The sequence below is a fragment of the Cynocephalus volans genome, chromosome 2, assembly GCF_027409185.1.
Source record: "Cynocephalus volans isolate mCynVol1 chromosome 2, mCynVol1.pri, whole genome shotgun sequence".
NCBI lineage: Eukaryota > Metazoa > Chordata > Mammalia > Dermoptera > Cynocephalidae > Cynocephalus > Cynocephalus volans.
The window spans coordinates 203424053-203451845 of record NC_084461.1 but is presented as its reverse complement, the minus strand read 5'-3'; the positions used below and the strand labels follow the sequence as shown (position 1 = coordinate 203451845).

Genomic DNA, 27793 nt, shown 5'->3' with positions numbered 1-27793 from the left:
CTTAATCACTGCAAAGCATACACAACACCTCCCTTGGACAGTTCCTTATAGATCTTAATATCCCCAAAGCTGCTAATTTAGGAAAGCTGGTAAATAAGCATCCTCATTTAGGAGAATCTAGCCTCTTGAGTTAACCCAAAGAGATGGCTAGCTTCTACGGACATTAACTTCCTTGAGATTTTGTTGTTGATTTCTTTTTTTAAAATCATGACTCTATACTTTCATAATAATAAAAGGCTAGTGGGGTTTTGGGGGGCCGGTTTGGGTTTTTTTTTTTTTTTTCTAATTTAAAGACTGATTTTACTATAAGTTTTTTTTTAATATAGGAGAAGAGATTGTAACTGAAGTCATAAATCATGGAGAAAAAGAACCATGAGAGACTAATCACTGGTTTCTACTATCATGGATGTCTAACTCAGGCCAAAAGAGAAGAGACTTGCCCACAGTCACACAGATCAATTTCAAACTCTCAGTATCTAAACCCAGGTGATGAATTGACACCAATATCTATAGTGTTTATTCTATAGCCTCACTTTCACAAGGACCTGAAGCAATGGCTGCTCAACCCTTTTTTCAGCTATTCAGTATCGTAGCTAGAAAAGCAAGTTCGACATCTTAATAGGGGAAGAGAATGCCCCACTGCTTAGTAAATGTTGCCACCTAGTGGCTTTCAAGTTAAGTCACCCAGGATGTTCCCATACTAACCCTTAGCTGCTGCTTGTCACCTCCCTGCCCCAACCACCCCCAAGTATCAGGAGGACATTCAAATGAATACTCTGGGGCTGTCCAGTTAGCTCACTTGGTTAGAGTGCAGTGCTGATAACACTAAGGTCAAGGGTTCGGAACCCCATATTGGCCAGATGGTAAAAAACAAAAGAAAACAAAACAAAAAATACTGATAAATGCACAGTGGGGTATAGTTATAATCACATGAGACACATCACAGAAACAATGGTCACAGTAAGAATAATGTTGCAATTCAAATACAAGGTCAACAGATGGGAAGAATGAGACCACTGTGCCACAGAAGCATCTGTCCTTCTACCCTCAGAAATCTCCACCCAAATCCTGGCACACTAAAGAGGCATAATGAAAAGGAATAGGGGAAAAAAAATAGGGTTTAGAGATTTGTTATAAAAGCAAGAGGGACCAGATAGCTCAATTGGGTAGAGCACAGTGTTATAACACCAAGGTCAAGGGTTCAGATCCCCTTACCAGCCAGCCGCCAGGAAAAAAAGGAGAAAATAAGTTAGACCTCTGATATCTGATTGGTTAAAACCTGATTCTACAGGGGAGTTTTCAAATAGTCCTTCTATTTTTAATATATGTGAATGAACAGTACGTTCTGTACAAAGTACTCAGCAGGAAAACCAATTCTTTCTCTGACTTTGTAGTCAAAGCCGAGCAAAGCAGCAACCGAGATGGAAGGACACCAAGACCGCAGCAGACAAGTGGTTGAGGTACATATTGGCTTTTGTCCTTCACCAGGACCATTTTTCCTTTCTGTCTTTATTTTTTTTTTTTGTCGTTTTTTCGTGACCGGCACTCAGCCAGTGAGTGCACCGGTCAGTCCTATATGGGATCCGAACCCGCGGCGGGAGCGTCGCCACGCTGCCAGCGCAGCACTCTACCAAGTGCGCCACAGGCTTGGCCCTCCTTTCTGTCTTTAAACCTCTACTTTTGTCCCCTCTGGAACACTACAGAGATTGAGGTCTTCAGAGATTATTTTGAATAGAATAAAATAAAATGATGAATTTTATTTTTAAAAGATGATCTCCTTTCTCCTTTTGCAAAGCTGAATAACGGGCACACCCATTTTCCAGTCTGACAATAGGACAAAGGGTTTTTTAATTCACAGCAGGTTTTAATTCCTACAGGCAGACTTCACTGAAGAAATGTTATTTTGGAAAACTAGAAGCTTCAGGATACTGATTATCCTCTTGTCTCTATTTTAAGCCAGCACACAGTATATAAATTATAAATGACTACCTTACTACAAGATAATGTAAAACTAAAGAACAGGCACTTACTTGGAGAAGTTAAACACCCAAGGGCTGGGAAAATCAAGGTAACGATTCCCAATCTGCCATAACTCACAGCCGTGGCTGGGCCAGGCTTCAACACACAGGGGCCTGTCTGCAACTGGAATGTGCAGTGCATCGAAACGAAAGCTGCCAAGGGAATGATAAGTGAACGTCCTGACTTGGGAGTTGATATGCAGTTTTCCTATATTACCTGCTACTTCTTTGTTTTTAAAATGTGAAACTATCTTCGTTGAATGCAAAAGGACAATGTCTTTGCCCCCACGGAGCTTACAATAAAGTGAGAAGAGAAAAAATTCTTACACTGATTCAGCATGCCCCCTTAGATTTTTAACTTTGACTTGAAGAATCGTAGACTGTCAGAGTTGGAAATGACCTTGAGTAATTACCTACTGTAGGCTCATCCCCTTTTTGCACAAATAAAGACACTGAGTCACAGATTCTTTATCAAAGCAGACACTACTGGCCTTCCTCATGGTGATCTAATGTAGGCAAACCCCCAGTCCCTTAAGCACCTCTTTTCCTGCTCTGTAAGCTTCCTTCCTTGCTCTCCACCAGCACTCCCCAGCCACCTTTTCCAGTAAGTAACCAGTGTCTGAAACAAAACCCATTCTCAGAAGAGTCAGATATTGCTCATTTATAACTCAATGTAAATTACAACCTCTGGTACTCATTTATTCTTTCAACGAGTATATTATAGAGCACACCCTGTGTGCCAAACAACATTAGACATTAGACAAAATGGTAGAAGCAGGGTCCCTGCAGAAGAAACAGGCAAGGACCCAGGCCAGATAAGGCTTTAAAGAGCAAGTAAGAGTTAGATGAAGGAAGGAAATAAGTCTTAAAAAAAAAACCTCATGATCTCTGCAGGGAACTACAAGTCATCTGGTAGAACTGAAACAGACAGTCTGGGCTCAGAAGGGGACGTGGTGGGAATAGGGCTCCAAGTGGGACTACGTGGCTCAACTTCAGTCGATAGCCATGGACTCTCTGAAGACACTCGGGCAGAAGAGCGACAGATTCAGCTCTCATTCTGGATGTGCTCTGACAACAGATTGGAGAATGATTTGGAGGAAAGGAGCCTGGGATCAAGAAGGGCAGATGGTTAACTCAGTTGGTTAGAGTGCAACTTTATAACACTAAGGTCACGGGTTCAGATCTCTGTACCAGCCAGCCACCACAAAAAAAAAAAAATAGAAGGGCAGAAAGAAGTCCAACTCCTACCATAAGGAAGGCAGTGGGAAGGAGAAAGGACAGCCTGAGGAGTGAAAAGGATGCAGAGTCACAGAACTGGTGCTTGAAACAGGGGACAGAAGGAAAAAGAATCAAGAGGAACATCTGCATTTCTGACTTGAGCACCAGGCGGTTCCACTAAAGGAGACATGGAATATAGGAGAAGCAGCAAATTTGGAGATATAGAAGAGCAACTAATTTTTAGACAAGATAAGATGCCCTGGGCCGGCCCGTGGCTCACTCGGGAGAGTGCGGTGCTGATAACACCAAGGCCCCGGGTTCGGATCCCATATACGGATGGCTGGTTCGCTCACTGGCTGAGTGTGGTGCTGACAACACCAAGTCAAGGGTTAAGATCCCCTTACCGGTCATCTTTTAAAAAAATAAATAAATAAATTTAAAAAAAAAAAAAAAAGATAAGATGCCCGAAGAAACCAGGTGGAGACATCCTAAATATGGTTGATTTAAAGTCCTAACTTCATTTATAAAAGAGAATGTTCTGTCTATACGTAATCAAGAAGGTCCTCGGTTGGGTAAAATTTAACCTCAGCATGTCATCTATATAAGGTGGTACTTTTCAACAAGCCCTTCCTCAAATGTATGAAGATTGCTCAGTCTTCCTAATTTGGGTTTCCACTTCTTTACAAACAAGAGCCGTTGGTCATAGTTGCTCTGGGTGGTTCTCAGGACACCCAGTGGAAGCAAGGTCTTAGGTTGTGAACAGGACTTCCAGGATGCTGCCACACTTACCAGACCACGCTTGCCTTCAGTTTTATCACTGGTTCACTACACTGTGCTGATGCTATGAAGTGACTTGCTGTCAACTAAACATCTCTCTAGATTGCAGGCACCTCAGAACAAGAACAGTATTAGTCATTTTTCAGTTCCTCTCAGTGCTGGCTGAGTGTGCACCCAAGACACGGCAAACAATGCAAACAACAGAACTGACTTTACTTCAAAAACCCAAAGCTCAAAGAGTTAAAGCAAAATTAACCCCCACTCATCCACTCCTTCCACACAGATTTAGTGAACACATGTTGTGTCCAAGCACCACCCCAGGTGCGGGGGATAAATAGGGAATGAATAAGAGACAAGTCTCCACTCTCACAGGTCTAGGACACGAACCAGCAAGGAAGGTAATGACCTCCCTTACCCAGCACATGAGTGCCACAACAGGGACACCCAGGGGCTGTTGAGAACCCTGTAAAGGGACCTCCTAGCTGGGAGGGGTAGGAAAAGACATCTACACTGACTCATGGTGGGAAGGCAAGTGAAGACTGAGCTTGGGGAAGGAGGAGCAAGCAGGAAAGTATGTTCCAGGCAGAGGGAACAGCATATGTAAAGGTCTAGAGGCAAAAGAATTTAGATGGTCCTAATAGGAAATAAAAGCAGCATAGTTCAATTTGACTGGAGAATACTGCTGTGTTTCCAAAAGGACTAAAACTGCTATCTAAAACCAATTCTTTGTCAACTAACTCCACCTCGCTCATCTGAACTGCAGAACACAGAAAGTTATCTGGTGACTATTTTCTCCATTCTCCCAATGATGGAATATAACTAATACCATTCTTAAAACACAGGGGAGAAGTTAAATCATTACATCCGATGGATGCCTCAGGACATTAGGGCTAATTCTTTCCAGGAAACAGTCCAAAAAGCACAGATAAGTGATGGTTATCTACCATCAGTATGAATCTCAGCTGCTGTCACTGTGTGACCTTGGGCAAGTTATTGAACTTCCTGTGCTTTGCAGTAGGGTTAATAAACAGAACGTGTCTTAGCAGACTGATCTAAGGATTAAGTGCATTTATACATTTAAAAAGCCTAAGGCAGTGCTTAGCCCATAGTAAATAAACACTCAATAAGGGATAGTTATTGTTAGTTCTAACCCTGTCTCCTCTCCTTAGATTCTCAAGTGGCACTGTTTAACGCCTCCCAGCCCTGCTTTACACCACGGATGATGGATGACAGATCAGAAGGTATGCCATCAATTCTCATCAAGCTAACCATATGATCACTCATTTGACAAACATTTATTGAGCACCCAACTACATTCTAGTGATTGTGCTCGGCACAGGAGATAAATGATGAATTGAGGAAAAGACACTGTCCATCTTCATGTCTGACAGGGAAGACAGACAGGTAAATGGATCACAAAACCACAATCTGGTAATAAGTGCTAACAGAACAGGGTGCTATGGGAACACAACTTGGGCCTGGGGCTCCATGGATAAGGGTTTTCCTGAGGAGATGCTATCTCAGCTGGGTGTTGAAAGCCAGGTGGTAGTTGGGACTGTGCTGAAGGGGCTTACAAAAGCGAGGTCACGCCAGCCAGAGGGAACAGCATGCCTGCTGCTTGGGTCCAAGCTGTTGCAAAGTGAAGGAATGTTCTTTGCTCTTTTCTAGAATCTGACAAACAGCATAATTATCCTATCTGCAGTACTGAATGTTCAATGCAGTACTGAATATGCAGCTTCAGCCCAATGTGTGTGACAATTCTGACTCTCCACGGTGATTAGGAACAAGGTTGTTCAGTCACTGGTTTGGAGCAGTGATGCATCCCGCAACAATGCCTGTGGGGCTCTGAGAAGCTAGGACTGGTGGGATGAGTCTTACATTTATTGTCTTGTTGAAATATTTCCTTTTCTGATACCTGATGGCACGTAAGCCTTTCAGGCCCTGTACTCACACTACTTTTAGGCCTTTTTGTTAGGGTTTATAATTATTCCTGAACAGGTTGCTAAAAAATAGAACAGCTGCCATCATGATGTGTGTGGCTGAGTCTGTTCCTCACCATGTCTTTTCACAAGACTTTTAGGATCAAGCAATTCCTGACCAAGAAACAAAAGCAAAATCATCCCATTGCCCAGTGGATTTGGATGAAAACTGGTAATAAAATCAGGTACAACTCTAAGAAGAGACACTGGAGAAGAACCAAGCTGGGTCTCTAAAGAATAACACATACATTTATGCTATATCAGTGTCACTATCATCTTATTGTATCAAGTGGAAAATGTCATCACTATCTGGACAGTTGGAGATGTTTTATTATGAAAATTATTTGTTTATATGCTCTGCACTAATAGATTGGTTCAGTAATAAATATGTGAAACCATTTGTTTGGGGGAAAAAAATAGAACAGCTCCGGGTCCTGATGAAATGATCATTCAAACCCATGTCTTTCCACCCGCCCAGAGTGTTCAAGCTGTTCTACATCCGCCACAGCTCCCTGCCTCATCTCAGCCTCGTGAAGAGGAGGGAGGCTAAGAGGCAGATGCTCATCGTGCAGACAGAAAAAGAGAGGTGGAGGGAGTGAGAAAGGTGGTTTGCAAAAGAAGAAAGGCAGAAAGGAGCACGAATCTGGACTCCGCTGCATGCAAGCTACCCCTCTGCAGGCCTCATCCTCAAGGTGCCCTTCAAGCTTCGGGGCTAATGGGAAGGAGTCTGGAAGTATGATGCTTCTTGCCTTTGTGGCTGTGCTCTCCCACTACCTTAACAGGCTGCGGTGCTATTTCATAGATATATACTTATGCCTGTATCAAAGATAGATGTGCATGAACTTTATAAACAGGACTAAGTGCTGTCAGCTTATTTTTTGTAGGAGCTGAATTTATGAGTTTTACCCAGAGTGAAGTGCTTATAATTTATCAACCTAGGATGTTTTAAGTAAATAGCACTAAGCACTTACCCTCCCCAGCAGTAACGTAGCTGGAATGCAGTGCTGAGTGGGGTCTATTAACTGGGGAAGCATTAAGAATAATATCTACTGACTGCCATCTTACAATTGGCCAGGTTTACACTCAACCCTGAAACTGCTATTATTTTTTTGCTTTGGCAGCCTTCTGCATTTCTTCCAACTTCTTTGGGCCATGCAGCCATCAACAATCAAATCCCTTGTACTTGCTAAACGACGGTGCAAGGTGAGTAGGAAACCAGCCACATGATGGGAAAAGGCCACAACTAGAAGAAAGAGTACCAAACCTGGCTACTATATGTGAAATGCCTAAGAATTAGAACCCACAGAGAAACCTGGGCTTTACAGAGAAGACTTGAATCTGGACAAAGCTAAGAAAGAAGCACTATTCCATTTTGCAGAGGTCTGGGGGGCTGGATTACCAGGCACACAAGGAATGCTACTTGACTGGCTGTCTACTCCCCAGAAGATGAAAAAGAACTGACAAACAGCATTCCCTTATCAGGGTTTCTTCTAATTAGCTCACAACCCACCCTAGTATTTGCCATAAAGACTATTTAAAAGCTATCTCCCTTACAGATAGAGCAACAGAAGGAACACACCTCCCCAGACCCAGGATATGTGCCACATGTTTACCATTATTTCAGAAATGGAAAACTAAGAGGGCTGGCCCGTGGCTCACTTGGGAGAGTGTGGTGCTGATAACACGAAGGCCATGGGTTCGGATCCCTATATATGGATGGCCGGTTATCTCACTTGGGAGAGCCTGGTGCTGACAACACCAAGTCAAGGGTTAAGATTCCCTTACCGGTCATCTTTTAAAAAAAAAAAAAATAGAAAGAAATGGAAAACTAAGGATGACTGATTTCTCCTCTCAATGTTTATCTATAACTGACTTTTGCAGTCATACCTGGTCTATAAGAACGGATTTATAGAAGACTTGAGAATTTAAGATGCTAATATACCAGATCCAAACCTAAAGACAACTTTCATTTGTCTGTTTTGAAAAAATTGATGTCAAATACCTCAATTTACAAGATAAACACAACAGAGTTATAAAAATGATTCTGCTGTGCAGTAAGTGAATAATGAATTCCATTAAAATCTATTCTGACTAATCAAAGAGGATTTTAAAAAGTGCAGTAATGACGGTATAAAACCAACACCCCCCAATTCAGGATGTGGTATTGCCACATCACAAAAGTAGTTCTTGTGTCTCATGAGTTTAAACTGCAAAACCAACATGCCATTTCCTTTCCACAATTAAAGAATACACCACTCCTTCTCAGCCACTATTTCTCAACATGAAGAAAAAAGTGATTCTCCAAACAGAAATAGGATCATAGCAAAAAAGAGATGCATTTCCTCTGCTCCCAATCCCAAATCTTGCATCCCTCATCTAAATATGGACAAGAAAATAATAATAATAATAATAGCAATAATAACAATAATAATAATAATAATAAATCTGGGCAAGATCTCACAAACCTGAAAACTCCTCTTTGCAAAAAATCCCAAATCCAATTTTTTGCCCTATCAGTTTCTGCCATAATCAAGCACAGCAAGTAATTTTCCTCTCCCAGTCCTCCAATTGTCTCTGTGATTTTGCCAAATCTATTTAAATGATTGGTTTCGTGGCTCTCCACCAATTGCTTCCTCCCTCCTTCAACCAATTATCCTGCCTTGTTACAACCGAACCTGTGCCCTCCTCCCAGGTTAGCAAACCTATGTGCTTCCATTTATTCATAACCAGACCTTTCTAAGATTTTCTAAGATCCATTCCTTTATCTCACTGCTGTTCCCCCCACCCAACCCCTATCCAATACCATATACGTGAGTCAGTATGCACTTTACACATATGGAAAAATGAGGTGTCTTTTTCACCAAGTTTCCTGTGTTTCCTACAATTCTACAGATCACAAACTCCTTGAAGGCAAGTGCTAACACACACACACACACACACACACACACACACACTCTCTCTCTCTCTCTCTCTCTCTCTCACACACATGCTTTAAGTTTCCCAGAACCCAAGCAAGTGCTATATAATCTGTGGATACTACATAAATGCTTGTGGTTGGCTGATGATGTTGATGATAATGATGATGATAACTAGATGAGGCTTCTGAGTAGAACAGTCTTCTAAGTAATGATTGCAAAGAAGCAAGAATTTATGACACTCCTTATTAAAATTCTAATTGTATAATTAGGCCTTAAGGTATATATTTCCCCCCTTTGGTGATACATACTGATTTCTTCTCTCTAAAAATACCTTGGCAAGAAAATGTAAATCTCAAAGAACCAAAGAAGATTTTCCACAGAACAAAAGAGACTAGTAAGAAACAAATTGCAGCACCTTGGGAAGCCACAAAATGGAGGTTTTAAACTCTGATAAGTCTTTCAACATAAAAATGAACAGTTTTGTGAGGGAGGGGAAGATCTTATATTTGTAGTTTCTGGCATCTTTCTCACTGAAGTAGAGGGTGGTTATGGGAGCAGTAGTGAATCTAGAGGGGAGATCTATATCCTAGACTCCCTCCATCAACCACAAACAAGTCTATGACTTCAGTGAGCCACAGTTCAATTGGGCCTCAGTTTCTTCATCTGTAAATCTCTTATGTCCCATGTAATCCCCAGATTCCATGATGCCATGAATAAAGAAGATGTGCTTCCAAATCAGCTGACAGATGACAAAGCAAAAAGAAACAATACAATTATGGTGCTAAAAAAGCAATACAGTCCTCCAAAAAGCAAAGAAGACATTCTCTATCTTTGGAATATAGCTCACAACATGAGAGCAATCACAGCCCTGTCAAATAGCTATAAAACACCCAAACCTGCTGTGTCAGGCAAGTCACTTAACCTCTTTGGGTCTCAGCTTCTGCAATCGCTAAGTGGTCTTTCAGGATTATCACCACCCTCTGAGTCTACGAGCTTGAGATGGTTTTGTATAAACCATGTAGTACTTTTTTCACTGCTACAGTAATTTTCTATTAATCCCTTACCATACCATTCTATATTTTAAAATGATTTTCAGGGATGTAAATGACACAACATTTAATTTATGTGTGGTTTCTATATTCTTTGCCCTTACTTGTGTTCTGCTATCATGTTCCTTACTCCTAATAATCAAGAGTTGACTGTATAATGATGAATTCTCTAATGTAATAAAAAAATAGTAATTATAATGCCACTGAAAAACAAGTTTTTAACACCTAGCCTGCTGCTGATATTCAGCAATTATCGATGATTGCAAATGTTTGAAATACTTAGAATAATAATTCTGCAGAGAGCAACAAATAGGAAACAATCATAAATTCAATGCAGATAAGATACAAGCATAAATTTCAAATGCCTAAACATTAGGTAAAACTAGCAGACTATGAAACACAACCCATGACTAAGTATTATCCAACTGATTACTCCTGCCCTAGACATTGTAAAAATTGTAGTTTGTATGTAAAAGACCATTCCTTCAAAAAGCTCCCAGGGCTGGGTTGGTTCACTTGGCTAGAGCATGGCGATAATAACACCAAGGTCTGGGGTTTGATCCCTGTACTGGCCAGCCACAGGAAAAAAAAAAAAAGCTCCCGGCACACAGAGTTAGAACATAATCCATTCATGCAAACCAGCTTACGTAGAACCCAGACCCTAGCCTAAAAAGAAAATTTAAATATTCTGTTTCTGTTCTAGCTTGACCTTTTGATTTAGTTTCATGGTCATCAATCATAATGACACTGACTTGAACAACTCTGGAAGGTATAGGTTTGAATGGGTAGAAATGGTAAAAATTTCTGGAGATAGATAAGAACTACTGTGGGCTGAAGACTTTCCAAACATATTTATGGGAATGATTTAATTTCAAAATCAATATGAGTAGGATAGGAGGTAAATACACTGTCGGTGAATTTAAAATCACAGATCAGTCCAGATAAGTTCAGTAATTACTCTGGGCTTCAGTTTTATCTGAATGTCAAACTGTCAAAACTACTGAAACTAGAAAACTAAAACTGGCAGGGTGAATGGGAAAGTCATAAGCAACATAACTTACTAACATAGAGTTTTTTGTGTATTTTCCAAAGCTATGTCCAAATTTGACCAAGAAGCAAAAAAAAATAGTAGCGAAAAAGTTGGAAGAGGAAAAAGGCCCAGTGTCTTTAGAAATAATGTGCTCTGACGCCACCTAGTGTTATCAGAGTGATTCCTAACTCAGGACAAGCACCTTGAGTCTCAACAAGAGTGACTTAAGGTTTGATTAAGGGCTGCCTGATAAGCTCGGTTGGTTAGAATGCAGTGTTATAACATCAGGTCAAGGGTTCGGATCCCCCTAATGGCCAGCTGCCAAAAAAAAGGGGTGATTAAAGATTTGATTAAAGATTTTTTTCCCTGAAGTCAGCACTAGTTTGATAATAAATTTTTATGTGCTAAAAATGTCCTAAAACGTGTGAACTTAGAATCCAAATTAGACAAAGCACAGACAGTAGGATAGGACACATCATCCTGTAACAAACCAGCAAAGCCTTATCACCAGCTGGCTGAATAGATTAGCAGTTCTGAGAAAACTAAATTCTGGGTTTTTAAAACCACAAATGCTTTAACTTCTGAAATTAAAAATAAACAAGCACCAAAAATGTTCTTGGACAGGAATGAAAAACTAGCATGAATAATTGGAGAAGTCATCAAAAACAAAAAAAAATTTCAAAATGACACATTGAAGACAAAAGAACAGAGAATAATTAAATACAGCAGAAATCAGAAAAGAATCCTGCTATCACAGTGGATATCAAGCTAAACAGAGATCAATTATATAATACATTACAAAAAAGAAGATCCTTAAACAGGAGTATGGCATAAGGTAAGTTCATTACATTTAGGTGAACTATGGAGTTTAGAGGTCTACAATAATAAAGGCATGGATAACCTGAAAAAGGTTCAAAGAAAATTAAGGAGAAAATTCACAGTGCCTCTAGCATGAGACCCTTCCTCTTTGTTCCTATACTCCCAACTCATGACAACATAAGAAGCTGATATTTACCAAATGCTTACTATTGGTCAGGCCCTGGACCAAGTGTCTGTAAAGATCCACCCCACAAATGTCTCAAAACAGCCCTATAAGAAAGATACTATTATTCTTCTTTTACAGATGCAGAAACTGAGGTTTAGAGAATGAAGTGTAAGATCGCTTGGGAAGCAGGTGGCAGTGGCAGAGCTTTTTCAAGCCAACTTACCCCTTCTATCAGGACTCTAGTTCTTATTCCCTGAGCAATTTGCCTTCTGTCCTATAGCAGATTTTCCTCACACCTATGTGATCAAATCCTGAGATGACTTCCTACCTAGCAAGGAAATATGAAAGAGGGAGAGCACAGTGAGCCTCTTCCACCCAGATCACCTAAAACAGTATGTTAAAGCTCAGGGCCATTGAAATCAAGTTCTTCCCCTCATTTTGCAGATGAAGAACTAAGGCCTGGAGGGAAAGCACTGATTCACACAGAGGAGATCCACCTGGAAGCTGGCTGTTCACACACCAGTTTAGGGCTCTCAATGGTTTTACACAAGTAACTCCCTGACTGCACACAGGGACCAGACACAAGAAAGGGCACTGACCTCATCTGACCCAGAACCTCCCTCCTGCCTGGCCAGCCTCAGTGCCTGAGGACAGACTATGGACCTTGGTACCTCCTCAATGTTGAGTTTAGTAGGTCTTCTGTTCATTCTTGGTCATAGAAGATCCCGATCCCTGTATTCACTAGACCCTTAAATACATCTGCCTAGTTTTGTCCTAGTCTGCAGCGAGTCCCACTGTTTTTAAGTTTCAGTGTGAGACCATGCCCAAAGCGTTTGTCTTCTAATTAGGTTCCCTGTTTCCAACTCTCTCCACCAGGATCCCCAAACATTCCAAGTCATTCTATATGCTGATCACTTTAAATCACACTCCTAGTAAAAACCTCAAAGCTCCCCACTACATCTGATGAATCCAAACTCCTTAATCTGGCTTTCATGGGCCTCCAATATCTAGCCTGGACTTATCAATTCAAATACAGCTCTCCCTCTTTTTTAGCACCACGCTCAGCCAGTGAGCAAACCGGCCATCCCTATATAGGATCCGAACCCGTGGCCTTGGTGTTATCAGCACCGCACTCTACCGAGTGAGCCACGGGGCGGCCCTCAGCTCTCCCTCTTTGAATCACAGGGCTTCCATCCATTATTCACCCCACTGAACAGTAACTCTTCTTTCCCACTCAACAGTAATACACCCTTATTTGAGAGATAGAGACAGAGAGAGAGACAGAGAGATCTTTGTTATCTTTTCATATGAGTCCTGTTTCTCTAACTAGACTATGAGCACCTTCCCTCTTACTATCTTTCTGCATGCTCCAATGCCTTAAATATGGGCTGCTCCAGAAATGGACTATGGGGACAGGGAGGATGGAGAAAAGGGTAGACTTTAAAAGAGTTAACGAAAATGAAACAATGTTGTCTGAACAGATAATATGCAACCAGAAAATACTTAACTATAATAAAACAAGCTTCATTGTAGGCCAAAGGCAAGGAATTCCCAGTAGATCATGGATGAGTGAAAAGGATTTACTTATGGAAAATGTCTGTTGATTTAAAAAAGACAAACTAGACACTGATGCAATGTAGCAGGAGTTATTAGTCATGTCACTCATCTGGCAAAAATTTAAGCCCCCTGCAAGTCCACAAAATGGTTTTCAGATAGTATCATACACCAAACGCAATAAAGAAAATAACACTATAGACAAATAGTTGTTAAGTTAGGAAGTCCTTTGAAGGCTCTCTTATTTCTACTTTCTTTTTCCTTTTTACCAAATATTTAGAAACTCTTCAGGTTTCTAAACTTTTTTCTCCTTTTCTCTACTTTGAGCTTCCAATTTGGGTAGCCTAGTGTAGGGGAAAGAGAGCTGGTCTGGAAGAAAGATGACCTGGGTTCAAATCAGCCCCATCATTTAGCAGCTGTGTGGTGACCTTCGACACAAAGAAGAGGAAATTCTTGAGCAGAGCCTAGAAAGGGAATGAGCACATCTATGCCAGGTGACAAGTGAGAAGGGCATCCCAGGCAAAGGGAACAGCTTATGCAAAGGTGTAGCAGTGTGAAAAGAACTTGGCACTTTCAGGAAAGAACAACCAGGACAACAGGCCCAGAGTAAAGAGGGTATGTGAGGAAGAGTAGGAGAGGCTGACAAAGGGAACAAATGAGGGGCCCTGGACTTATTTCAAACTCTTCTGTATCAACCCTTATATGGCAATTACCTTGGGCCAGGTACTATTCTAAGTACTTTACCAATAATAACCCAATTTTAATCCTTGTAACAACCTTAGGCAAGAAGAATTATTACAATCCCCATTTTACAGATGAGGAAACAAAGGCATGTGAGGGGGTTAAGGAACCTCTCTAATGTCACTCAACTGGTTAGAGGCAGAGCCAGGGATCAGGCTCCCAAATCCATGGTCGTAACCTCTAAGCTGTAACCTCAGCAGCCCCAACTTACCCAACTTTCTTGAAAGCCTTGTTGGGAGGTTCAAATAAGCAACTGCAGGCCTTATTGGTCGTTAAAGTCAAATGGTGTGCCCATCTATTCATCCATTACCTACCTGTCCTTGTCCTCCTCTTTCCCTTTCAGAATAGACAGTGGCTCCACTGAGACTTTAACCAGGCTATTTATTCTTTCTGAGCTTACATTTCCCCCTCTGAAAATGAGGCCGATGACAGCACTTACATCCTAACTAGGTCTTGATTGCTGCTAGGTGGTGTTCCCTGCCTGGCCCATGTGGGTATTTATTAAATATCTCTTGAACAAATAAATGAGTCACTGGTATAAGCCTCAAATGCGATAATGTGTTTAAAGCATTTAGCACTGTACCTGGCAGTACAGTAAACTGCTATTCCCTACCCTTCCTCCCACAAAAGAGTAGACACGGAGTCCCATGGGGTCCAGTGGACAGCAGCACTGGCCACCATATACCCTTCTTCCTTCTTCACACAGCTTCCCCAACACGCATGCTTCATCATTCACCCTGTCTGTACACGTTCTAGACCTGAGCAGGAGCACCTACACCATCCACAGGCACTGCTTAAACCCCATGGGAGAGCCCAGCAGTGAACAGGTAGAGGACAGCCTCTCTTCTGAAACAAGAATGAAAGTTTCTCAGTGCATTCAAATATAGGACTATTCCTCTGTATGACTAAGCAACGAAATAACTACACTGCCCTCCCAGAGTTTACATCCTCAAAAGAGATCACTTGCCTAAATCTTAGGGAGTCGAGGATTTAAGATCTTACTGAAAATACTGGAGTTGTTCTTTCTGTTTTTCCCTTTTGAAAGTTCTTTCTATTATGGACAATTTATGTCCACTTGTATGTTGAATTGATCTATAGTGTTTGTATTTAATCCAATCAAATCCTGTTTGGGTATGTGGAAGCATTTATGCTGCCAACCAATAGGAGAAGGAGACTTTGTTTTCATTTTAAGATGGTATTAGAATCTCTCACATCTAAATTTTGAGAAATTTTTCATATTTGGTTCTTCTTACTGGTACGTTGAATTATTAGAGTAAAATTCCAGTCTAGATAAGAAATAACATAATTGTTTAGCCTCCTGGCAAATTACATTCAGCACCTACTTCCTCAAAATGACAAATATCAAATCTTTCAAGTGGAAAAATCTTCCCAAGCATCATGCCAATTGTGCAATGCAGCAAGTAGTGCAAGAAAGAGTTTCTCCCCATCTCTACAGCAAAACCTCTGAACTTATTAGCATAAGGTAACATGACTCATATGTTAACTTCCACTGGTTCTGAAATTCACTCCTTCTTGGAAAGCCACTTACATTTGACCTCAGTAAAGCCAAGAAATCCAGAAGTACCATCTCCCTTCTTTTTTCAAAATGCAACTTCAATCTCCTTGCATCAGCACCTTACTCAGTTAATGTACAATATAAAAATAGGGCAGGAGAGTAAAACTAATAGTTTCTCCAAGCTCTATCAACATAAATCAAACAACTACTACTTTTTTTTTTTTTTTTTTTTTAAAGATGACCGGTAAGGGGATCTTAACCCTTGTCTTGGTGTTGTCAGCACCACGCTCAGCCAGTGAGCGAACCGGCCATCCCTATATGGGATCCAAACCCGGGGCCTTGGTGTTATCAGCACCACACTCTCCCAAGTGAGCCACGGGCCGGCCCAAACTACTATTAGTTTTAACGGAATATTAGATCATTTACAAATAGGAATTTCCACTAGAATTCAAGGTTCAGTGAGATGCAACAGCTTGACAAATCAAACAGGGCAGTGCCCACAGTGATGCAAGCCTCCTATTTTAGGCCAATTATAGTCCCTTCTATTTCTTCCTTTCTGCCAGGCACTATGCATTCCACAAATCCTTATAACAACCCTGCAGGGTCAGTATTATTAGTCCCATTTTACTGATGTGAAAACTGAGGTCCAGAGAGCTTAAATATCTTGACCAAGGTAGAAGTAGTTTAGCTGGAATTCAAGCGCAGATCTGTCTTATTTCAAAGTCCATGTATTCTCTACTACTGCTCTACTATTCAAAGTGTGGTCCCTGGACCAACGGCACTGGCACCAATTGCAAGTTTGTTAGAAATGCAGAATTATCAGTCCCACCCCAGAACTACTAAATCAGAATCAATATTTTACCAAAATCTCCAGGGCATTGATAAAAACCTTAAAGTTTGATAAGCTCTGCACTATACCAAATGCAGAAGCCTCTCTGAATGTCACTCTTAGCCTTTCAATGATTCTCAGTGGGGTGAGAGTAGGGGCGCAGGCGGGGGAAAGGGAGAGAGGAGATGAGAGGGCGTTTCCTCCCAGGGACAGTTGGCAATGTCTGAAGACATTTTTGATCTCAACACCAAGGCAGGGTAGTGGGAAACTGCATCTACTGGGTAGAGGTCAGAAACCCTGCTAAACCTCCTACAATGCACAGGACAACTCCCCACAACAAAGAATTAACCAGCCAAAATGTCAATAATGCCAAGGTTGGGAAACCCTGCCGTAGCTCATAATATTGTTCATCATCTTTGGGTCTGGCATCCGTTTAAAGAAAAAAAAATAATAACAGTTTTTCCTGGCAAAATTACGGCTGAAGAAATGTCATACAATCCGGTCAAGATGGTGGAATAGACAGTCCCCAGCGTCACTCTCTCCCAAAATCAACCAATTCACAACTATAAAAAGCAACAACAGCCAAGCTGGGGCCGCTAGAGCTCGGGGAAGAGGAGGAGAGACCTATGAAGTGCATACAGGTGAGAGAAGCCACAATGAAAGAAAGAAAAAAACACTCAAACCATTTCATGCTGTGGCCATTTTAAGGCTGAAGCTGCTGAGTGCACGGAACGGGAGCCAGCAAAAGCCGCAGCTGTGCCCTTCGGATGAAGTTGCTTGGAGGCAGCAGGGGAGAAGAGGGCCTTGGTGGCCCCCAGGCCAGCAAGACCACTAATAGGGTTCCTGTAGGCCCACATAGGAGCAAGGTGCCACAACAACTGAAAAAAAGGAGCCACTCAGAGGCCAGTGAGTCATCGCAAGGGACCAGCACCCAGCCCATCCCATGGGAAGTGTTTGCAGCATGGGCAGTTTGCAGATGGGCCCACCAGGAGAACACTGGGACACAGCAAGGACAGCTGACTGGCACCCCAATCAGCGAAGGACCACTTAGAGATGACTGATCAGGAATATAGAATTGCATGGGGTGCAGTTTGATGAAAAGACTCAGGCCAAGATCAGAATTTCTATGCAATCCAGGTGCACTGGGTCTCTGGAGAGCTGGAAGTACCTATAAAGTCAACCATTAAAACCTGCACAAAAAGCCTTCCCTAGGGAATCAGCAGCAAAGCAGCAATTTAGCTAAACCACACAGCTCAAGTACTGGTCCCCACAGGAAGTTCCCCCATTTTAAGAAGTAAACAAAGGACAAAAAATTAGTTCCAGCGCATGCACACCACCAGCACCTCAGGGCCCGCCCAGGGACCTGAGACATGGAGCCAGGGACCAGACCCCCCTACACACACACAACCAGGCACACCACCAATGCCAAGGAGCATGCCAAAAACATCACCTCCATGTGGGTGGCCCACCACAGCCACAATAACCACAGCTGCCGCAAAAGCAGCTAGACACCACAACACCACGCAGATGGTCTGCTAGCCACTGGAGTGCCCTGACACAAGGAGAGTCACCAGCAGAGACCAAAGAAAAGAAGAGGATGTCTCTCTCCACAAAGCCCATTCTAGAGTGACAGAATAATCATCTGCTCTACTATAATATTGGGAGACCTGAACACACCTCTCAGCATTGGACAGATCATCTAGGTAACAAATCAACAGAGTAAACATTATTCTTTCAGAAGGAGAGAAGAAATCTAGGGTAATTAGAGGTGGGAGTGGGAGGGAGAGGGGGATGGGGAGAGATTGGACAAGGGGCCCAAAAATAAGTACGATTTGTAACAATATATATGCTAGTAATATTGATTTGATCAACATGTTAACATTGAACCCCAAAAATATGTATAATCAATTACGATTCAATAAAAATTTTTTTAAAAAATAGAAATGTCATACAAAACCTCTTTTCCTAAGGGACAGTCTCTCATACTCTCTCACATTAACTCAGATCAGAGGTCAGCAAACTATGACCCACAGGACAAATCCAACCTGTCACCTGTTCTTATGCAGTCTGAGAGCTAAGAATGATTCTTACATTTTTTTTTTTTTATAAGGATGACCGGTAAGGGGATCTCAACCCTTGGCTTGGTATTGTCAGCACCACGCTCAGCCAGTGAGCTAACCGACCATCCCTATATAGGATCTGAACCCGTGGCCTTGGTGTTATCAGCACCACACTCTCCCGAGTGAGCCACGGGCCGGCCTGATTTTTACATTTTTAAATGGTTAAAATATACATACATGGGGCCGGCCTGTGGCTCACTCGGGAGAGTGCGGTGCTGATAACACCAAGGCCACGGGTTTGGATCCCATATAGGGATGACCGGTTGGCTCACTGGGTGAGTGTGGTGCTGACAACACCAAGTCAAGGGTTAAGATCCCCTTACCGGTCATCTTTAAAAAAAAAAAAAATATATATATATATATATATATATACACACACACACACACACACACACACACACACACACATACATATTTTATCACTTGTGAAAACTATATGAAATTCAAACTCCTGTGTCCATAAAGTTTTACTGAAACACATTCACGCCCATTGTTTACATTTTGTCCAAGGTTGCTTTTTTTAAATAGCTTTATTGAGATATAATTCACATAACTTAAATTCACCCATTTAAGTGTACAATTCAACAGAATTCACCCATTTAAGTGTACAATTCAATGGTTTTTAGCATATCTGCAGAGTTGTACAACCATCACCATAGTCAATTTTAGAACATTTTCATCACTTCAAAAAGAAACCTCGTATACTTTAGCTTTTCACCCCATAGCCCTCACCTGCTTTACCCAGCCCTAAACAACCACTGATCTACTTTGTCTCTACAGATATTCCTATTCTAGACCTGCATATGAATAGAATCACCTGTGTTCTTGTGTGACTGGCTTCTTTCACTCCGCACAATGTTTTCAAGGCCCATCCATGTTGTAGCATGGATTGGTACTTCATTCCGTTTTATTGCCAGATAATATTCCGTAGTATCAATATACCACATTTTGTTTATCCATTCATCAGTGGATCGACAGTTTCCACTTTTGGTTACTGTGAATAATGCTGCTATAAACTTTCACATACAAGTTTCTCTATAAACATATTTTCATTTCTTTTGATTAAATATCTAAGTGTGGAATTGCTGGGTCATATGGTGTATTAGTCCGTTTTGTGTTGCATAACAGAATCCCTGAGACTGGGTGATTTATAAAGAAAAACGAAATTTATTGCTTACAGTTTCTGAGCCTGGGAAGTTCAAAGTCCATCTGGTGGTCGAGACAGGGACCCAGGGGTCTCCCATTGCAAGATGGTGGAAGCAGAGAGAGCAAGAGAGAGAGAGAGACAGACTCTCTTCTTTTAAAGCCCTCAGAACCACTCCCAGGACCACCATATTTAATGCATTCACTACGGCATGGTGCTACAATCCAATCACCTCTTCAAGGCTCCACCTTTCAATTACCGTAATAGGATTTCCCACCCTCTTACCAGACACAGTGGGGGCTAAGTTTCTATTACATAAAACTTGGGGGATACAATTCAAGCTTCAAGGACCGGCCCCTGGCTCACTTGGGAGAGTGTGGTGCTGATAACACCAAGGCCACAGGTTCAGATCCCTATGTAGGGATGGCCGTTTGGCTCACTTGGGGGAGTGTGGTGCTGACAACACCAGGTCAAGGGTTAAGATCCCCTTACCATTCATCTTTTCAAAAAAATTTTTTAAATAAAAAAACAATTCAAGCTTCAGTGAGTTTTGGGGGGACATAATTCAATCCACTACATATGGTAACTCTGTTTAATTGAGGAACTGCCAAACTGTTTTTCAAAGTGGCTGCACCATTTTACATTAATGTAATTACAATAATTACACCAGCAGTGTATTAGGGTTCCAATTTCTCCACATTCTTGCCAACATTACATGAATTTTTAATTCTGGTCATCCTAGCGGATGGCTCTCTTTGTGGTAACATGGTATCTTACTATGTTTTTTATTTGCATATACCTGATGACTGGTGATGTTGAGTATCTTTTCATGTATTTATTGGCTATTTGTATATTTTCCTTGAACAAATATCTATTCAGATCTTTTGCCTGTTTTTATTTATTTTATTTTATTTTTTTGCCCATCTTTAAATTGGTTTATTTGCCTTTTTATTACTGAGTTATAAGAATTCTTTATGTTTTAGATATAAGTCCCTTATCATACATGATTTACTAATTTTTTTTCTTTTCACTTACTTGATGGTATCCTTTGAAGCACAAAAATTTCTAATTTTCGTTGTCTAGTTTATCTATTTTTTGTTTTGTTGCTCATGCCTTTTGTGTCATATCTAAGAATCCCATGCCAAATGCAAGGACATGAAGATTTATCCCTATGTTTTCTTCTAAGAGTTTTATAATTTTAGCTCTTACATTTAGGTCTTTGATCATTTTGAGTTAGTTTTCATATATAGTGTCAGAAACAGGTTTAATTTCATTCTTTTGCATGTGTCTATCAAGTTGTCTCAGCACCATTTTTTGAAAAGACTATTCTTAGTCCCCTAAATGGTCTTGGCACCCTTGTCAAGAATCAGTTGACCATAGATGTAAGGGTTTATTTCTGGGCTTTCAGTTCTATTCCACTGATCTTTATGTCTGTTTTTATGCTAGTACCATACTGTCTTAATTATAGGGGTTTTGTAGCAAGTGTTGAAATCAGGAAGTGCAAGTCATCCTGCTTTGTTCTTTTTCAAGATTGTTTTAGCTATTCTGGGTCCCTTGCAATTTCATATGAATTTTAGAATCACCTTGTCAATTTCCACAAAGAAGTAAGCTGGGATTCTGACAAGAATTGGGTTGAACATGTAGAACAATTTTCAGAATATTGCCAACTTAACAATGTTAATTTAATTCTTATGGTATGAACAAAGACTGTTCTTCCATTTATTTAAATGATCCTTAATTTCTTTTAGAAATGTTTTACAGTTTTCAGAGTGCAAGTTTTGCAATTCTTTTGTTAAATTTGTTTCTAAATATTTTATATTTTGATGTTATTGTAAATGGAATCTTCTTAATTTCATTTTCAGATTGTTCATTGCAAGTGTACAAAATTACAACTGAGCTGGATGGTTGGCTCAGTTGGTTGGAGTGTGGTATTATAACACCAAGGTCAATGATCTGGATCCCCTTACCAGCCAGCGGGGGGAAAAAAAAAAAAAACAACCACCAATTGATTTTTGTATATTGATGTTGTATCCTGCAACTTTGCTGAACTCATTTATTAGTTCTAATAGTTCTTTAGTGGATTCCTCAGGGTCTATATACAGGATCATGTTACCTGCAAACAGAGATAGTTTTACTTCTTCCTTTCCAGTACTGATGCTTTTTATTGTATTTTCTTGCCTAATTGTCCTGGCTCACACTTCCATTATAATGTTGAATAGGAGTGGTAAGAGTGGACATCCTTGTCTTTGTTCCTGATGTTAGGAGTAAACACAGATTCTTTCATCATTAAGTATGATGTTAGCTGTGGGTTTCTTATAGCTGCTGTTTATCAGGTTGAGAAAGTTCCCTTCTATTCCTAATTTGTTCAGTGGGTTTTTTTTTAATTAAAACAATTGGATTTTGTCAAATGCTTTTTCTGTCTATTGAGATGATCATGTGATTTTTGTTTTTTATTCTATTGATATGATGCATTACATTATTTACATTAACCCATTTTCTGAAGTTAAACCAACCTTGCATTCCTCGAGAAAAACCCACTTCTAAATGGTGTATAATTTTTATTTTATTTATTGATTTATTTTTTGGTGGCTGGCCATACAGGGTTATAATACCATGCTCTAGCCAACTAAGCCAACCAGCCAGCCTTTTTTTATATGTTGCTAGATTTGGTTTTCTAGTATTTTTGTTGAGGATTTTTGCTTCTATATTCATAAGAGATATTGGTCTATAGTTTCCTTTTCTTGGGATGTCTTTGTCTGGGTTTTTCTTTTCTTCCCTCCCCCCCCCCCCTTTTTTTTTGGTGGCTAGAGAGTACAGGGATCAAACCCTGGATTTTGATGTTATCAGCACCATACTCTAACAGAGCTAACCAGCCAGCCCTTTGTCTGGTTTTGATATCAGGGTAATGCCAGTCTCATAAATTAATTGGGAAGTGTTCCCTCCTCTTCTATTTTTTTGGAAGAGTTTGTGAAGAATTATATTAATTCTTCTTGAAATGTTTGGTAGGATGCAGTGGTGGAAGCCATCAGGGCCTCTAATGGAGAGAGCCTGGGCTTTTCTTTGTAGGTAGTTTTATTTATTTATTTATTTTTACTATTACTAATTTAAGGTCTTCACTTGTTATAGGTTTATTCAGATGATCTCTCTTCTTGAGTCAATTTTAGTAGGTTATGTCTTTCTAGGAATTTGTCCATTTTATTTATCTAATTATTTGGCATTCAACTTCCCATTTTACTTTTTTTTGTTTTATGTCTTTTCTTGTTCCGCTATTCCTCCTTTACTACTTCTCTTACTTTGAGCATTTTCTAATAAAGCATTTAAATTTCTTTAATGATTATTTCATGATTTTAGTTGTTTGTTTTTTTTTTTTTTTTTTTTTGCTCTAGGGTTTACCATATAATCCTGACTTATCAGAAGCTGCTTCAGATTTATACTAGCTTAATTCCAGGGTTATATAGAAACATAACTATACATAGCTCCCTTCCCCCATTTTTTGTGGTTATTATTGTTATACATATTACATCTATTAAACTTACATACCAACAATACATTGTTATAGTTATGATTTTACCATCTGTAGTCATTTCCTTGGCCCATTACAGCTTTGCTTGCACCCACCTACTTTGTGCTGTTATTGGCAAATATATTATACATATGAGGGTACTTCAAAAAGTTCATGGAAAAACAGAATTAAGAGATAATACAAATCTTTTCATGAACTTTTTGAAGAACCCTCATATATTACATGTCTATCTTATAACCCCACAGTACATTATCTACATATTATTTTATACAATTGTTTCTTAAATCAGTGAAGGAGAAAATATGCATTTATATTCTCTTCTATAATTACATAATTACCTTTACCAGTGTTCTTTGTTGTTTTGTCTGCATTTGAATTATAGTCTGGTGTCACCTGATTTCAGCCTGAAGAATTTCCTTTAGTATTTCTTGTAAGGTGGTCTTCAAGCAATAAATTCTCTCTGTTTCTGTTTAGTTGGGAAAGTCTTCATTTCACCATCATTTAAAAATGTCTACTTTATCTATATCCAGCTTTGCTAGACATAGGATTTTTAGTTGACAGAATTTTTTCTTTGAGCACTTTGAATATGTATCCCACTGCCTCTGGCCTCCACAGTTTCTGTCAAATCAGCTGTTAATCTTATTGGGTCTCTCTTGTAAGTGATGAATCATTTTTCTCTTCAAGCTTTCAAGATTTTCTTCTTGTCTTTGACTTTCAGCGTTTTATTATGATGTGTATCTCTTTACTATTTTTGTGTATCTCTCTGTATTTATCCTACTTGGAGTTCATCGAGCTCTCTGAATATATAGGTTAATGTTTTTCAGTAAATTTAGGAAGTTTCATCCCTTATTTTTTCAAATACTGTTTCTGTTCCTTTTTCTTTCCTCTCCTTCTGGTACTCCCATTATTCACATGTTGGTGTGCTTAACGATCTCCCACATTCCTCTGAGGCTCTGTTCATTTTTCTTCATTCTTTTTTTCTTCTCTATTCTTCAGCTTGCATAATCTCTATTAATTTTCCACTTCACTAATTCTTTCTTCTGCCACTTCAATCTACTATTGAGTCCCTGTTAGTAGACAATCTTTTTACTTCAAAATTTTTGACTCCAGTATTTTCATTTGGTTTCTTTTTTAAAAATTCCTATATACCAATATTTTATATTCAATGCAAGAATGTAATCATTCCTTCCCTTACTTTTTTGTCATCATGCTTTCCATTAGTTCTGTGAGCATATTCATAATGACTAGTTTGAAGCTTTTTTCATTAAATCTGACCTCTGGCTGCCCTCACAGGCAATTTCTGTTGCCAGCTTTTTTCCAGTGCATGGGTCATACTTTCCTGTTCCTTTGCATGTAATTTTTTGTTGGAAACTGGACATTTTAGATTATATATTGTACCAACTCTGGGGACTAGTCCCCCCCCCCCCCCGCCTCCCCACAGTGTTAAAGCCTATGATATTGCTCCTCAGGAAGGTGCAGCTTCAGGTATGTGCACAGTCACCCTGGATGACAGTGCTTTTGGTAGGGCTCTCTTTACTTTCCTTGATCACACCCAGCTGTTGAACTCCACTAATTACAGCTTATTTTTCTATTATTTTCAACAATGCCCTGAGGGCTAACTTGCTCTACAAACTAATCCAATCAAATTATGGCTGTTTTGAGGGAACCATTCCTAAGGTCAATGTTTGACATTCGTTCTAACCCCAGGAGGGCTCCTTGCATTCTTATTCCCCCATTATTTCCAGCAGGCTGTATCTTCTTTTTTTTAAAAGATGATTGGTAAGGGGATCTTATCCCTTGACTTCGTGTTGTCAGCACCATGCTCTCCCAAGTGAGCTAACCAGACATCCCTACATGGGATCCGAACCCGTGGCCTTGGTGTTATCAGCACCACACTCTCCCAAAGTGAGCCACAGGCCGGCCCTGGGCTGTATCTTCATCAAATCTCCCAATTGCCTCTCACCAAAACCTCCACAGTTCTCAAGAGTGCCCTTAGGCATGAATTTCTCCACCCTGTGTTGTAAATGAAGTCAATTCCTTTGGGAAGAGATTAGGAGATATCTGTTTTAAGGCCTGCTTCTCCCCTTAGGCAAAGTCTCTGAGCCAGGACTCTGGAGCTGGGGAAGGGGACCTTAGCAATCTTATGAGTGATATCCCCGCTCCAGAAACTGAGCCTTGGTGGTAGCGGGTAGGAGAGACACACTAGCCTGAGGTCTTAGCTTGCCTCTCTGGCTGTGGAACCACCATCTCACAAGCCCAAGCTAGGGCAAAAGCAATTGGGACCCCAGTAATCACAGTATGTCACACCCAAGGTACAACCCTATTCCACAATTAGGGACTGGGTGGAAGAAGGGAGCCTCATCTTTCAACTGAACTCACTTGGGGCTCGGCCTCAACAAGTAGTTCTAGGCAGGATGAGAAATGCTGAAGTCCTGCTCCTCCTGTGAACAAAGCCCTCTGTCTGAGAGCTGGGGGAGAGGGAGCCCTGTGCTGTGGTTTTAACAGTCTGGAGTGGAATCTCCACTTCACTAAGCTAGGAGTGAGGAAGGAGAGAGTGGTTTTGGTTCAAATACCCCAGCCTCTTCCCTTTCTTACCAAATTTTCATAGATTTTCTTGAATACATGTTTCTTCACTTGCTGTTTGCCCTTAGGACCACTTCCAGAGGATTTAAATAGTGTTTTAAAAAATAATTTTCACCAGTTTTACAGGGGACAGAGTCAGTGGAGCTCTGCTGTTTTGCTGGAAGTCAATCCTGTGTAAGGCTGCTTTTGTGTTACAATGGTAGAGTTGAAGAGTTGAGTAGTTCCAAAAAGGGACCCTATAGCCTACAAAGCTGAAAATATTTACTACGTGGCCCTGTACAGAAAAAGTATGCCAAAAGCTGACTTGGGTTACTACTGCCAATGCTGCTGGTCCACAAACCACACTTTCAATAACAAGAACTTAAAATACTTGAGAAGCAGTACTACACTGGTTAAGAGCTTGGTTCAAAACCTCACTTCACCACTTACTAGATAAATGGTTTGAGGTACCTATCTCATCGGGCTATTACTGTGAAGATTAAATGTGCAAGTGTCCGGCACTTCGAAAGTATCAACAAATGACAGCTTTTATCATCATGCTAGAAACCGTATGGAAAGGAAATATAAGACACCATCTCCTTTCTCAAAGAGCTTTAAGAGTTTTTTCCAGAATATGTAAGCTTTGGAGGAGGAAAACAAGTATAGGCTTTCCAATAAACAAGATGAAACTTTTAATACTGGCCACATAACAGTATTACCTAATAAAATTTAAAACAAAAACAAAAACAAAAACACTCCCTAGAGTTTCAGCTTATGCCTAGCTTAAGCCTGACAGTGAAAACCAGAATTCGCTACTACTGAAGCTTCCAGCCTCTTCCAACAACAATGAATGAAAACAAACCTCAGGAAGCGTTCAACCCAAAAGCCCTACGAAAAATAGCAATTTTCTTTAACATGAGGACTTGGGCCTAGATGGCCGCTTCCGGTTCTGACCGTCTGTATCAGTGCCCAGAAGATGATATAAAAAGAATCCCTCAAGCTTCCACCTCGACTGTCACCGAGGCAAGGGAAGCACTCCCGGGCCCGGCGAGAGGGGAAGACGCCGAGCTCCCTCTCGCCGCAGCCCGTCGGGGCTGCCGGCCGGTTACCTCGCAGTTGAACTCCATCTCGGCGTCCATGGTGACGATCCGCACGGTGAACGTCTTGGGTTGCTTCCTTTTGAGCGAGCTGAAGCTCATGCGGGAAGCGATGGCCCCAGCCATGGTGCGGGGCTCAGGCCCGGGACCCTCACGTCCCGAGGCCTGTGCTCTGGGCCTGTTAGCCCCCCTGGAGGAGCCGCACAGGCCTCAGGGCCACCATGGTGGCCGGCCAGCCGGCCTGGGAGCGGTGTGGGCGGCGAGGGTCCCCAGCGGCCAGCATGGACCGCGAGGACCCTGCCCCGGCAGAGGAAAGGGGAGTTGGGGGGCGGGCCCTGACGGCTGCAGGGAAGGGACGAGAGCCGGGATCGACGGGGCGGACGCGGCCCAGCACTCCGGGACTCAGACCGGAGACGTCGGGGACGCTCCGAGACAAGAATCCTAGACGGCGGCTGCCCAGACCCGGCGCGCCTCTCAGCGGCCGCCGAGAGTCGCGGGGCCGCGCTGCCGCCGGGCGCGCACGCGCGCTCGCGCGTCTGTCACCGTCCTCGCTCCGCGCGCCCGTGGGAAGCGTCCCCTCCCCTCCCTCAGGCCTCCCAGACTACTACACACAGCGTAACGTAGGTCGACGGCTGCCTCCCAGACGCCGCGGTTGGCTGAGAACTCCAAGGGAGGCGGAACTTTCCCGCTCCGTCCCGCCTCCTTCAAGGGCGACTTCACCAATTGGAATTTG

At 41.3% G+C, this 27793-nt stretch overlaps 2 protein-coding genes across 3 annotated transcripts in view; one reads left to right on the top strand and one right to left on the bottom strand.

Annotated features, from left to right (window-relative positions):
• The window catches only part of NF2 (NF2, moesin-ezrin-radixin like (MERLIN) tumor suppressor), a 78066-nt gene extending 50523 nt beyond the window's left edge, over positions 1-27543 (bottom strand). Inside the window, exon 1 of one of the 2 annotated variants that reach the window (XM_063085034.1) lies at positions 27073-27543. In XM_063085034.1, coding sequence (XP_062941104.1) covers positions 27073-27186 — 114 coding nt within the window. In that variant the 5' untranslated portion in view covers positions 27187-27543. The remainder of the gene's footprint in view (positions 1-27072) is intronic. The other variant, XM_063085027.1, reaches the window with a different exon arrangement.
• LOC134371165 (large ribosomal subunit protein eL39-like) lies at positions 6071-6226 on the top strand. Its single transcript, XM_063088186.1, has one exon. It carries the CDS (start codon positions 6071-6073, stop codon positions 6224-6226), a length of 156 nt encoding a protein of 51 aa, XP_062944256.1.
• Positions 27544-27793: the final 250 nt, after the last annotated feature.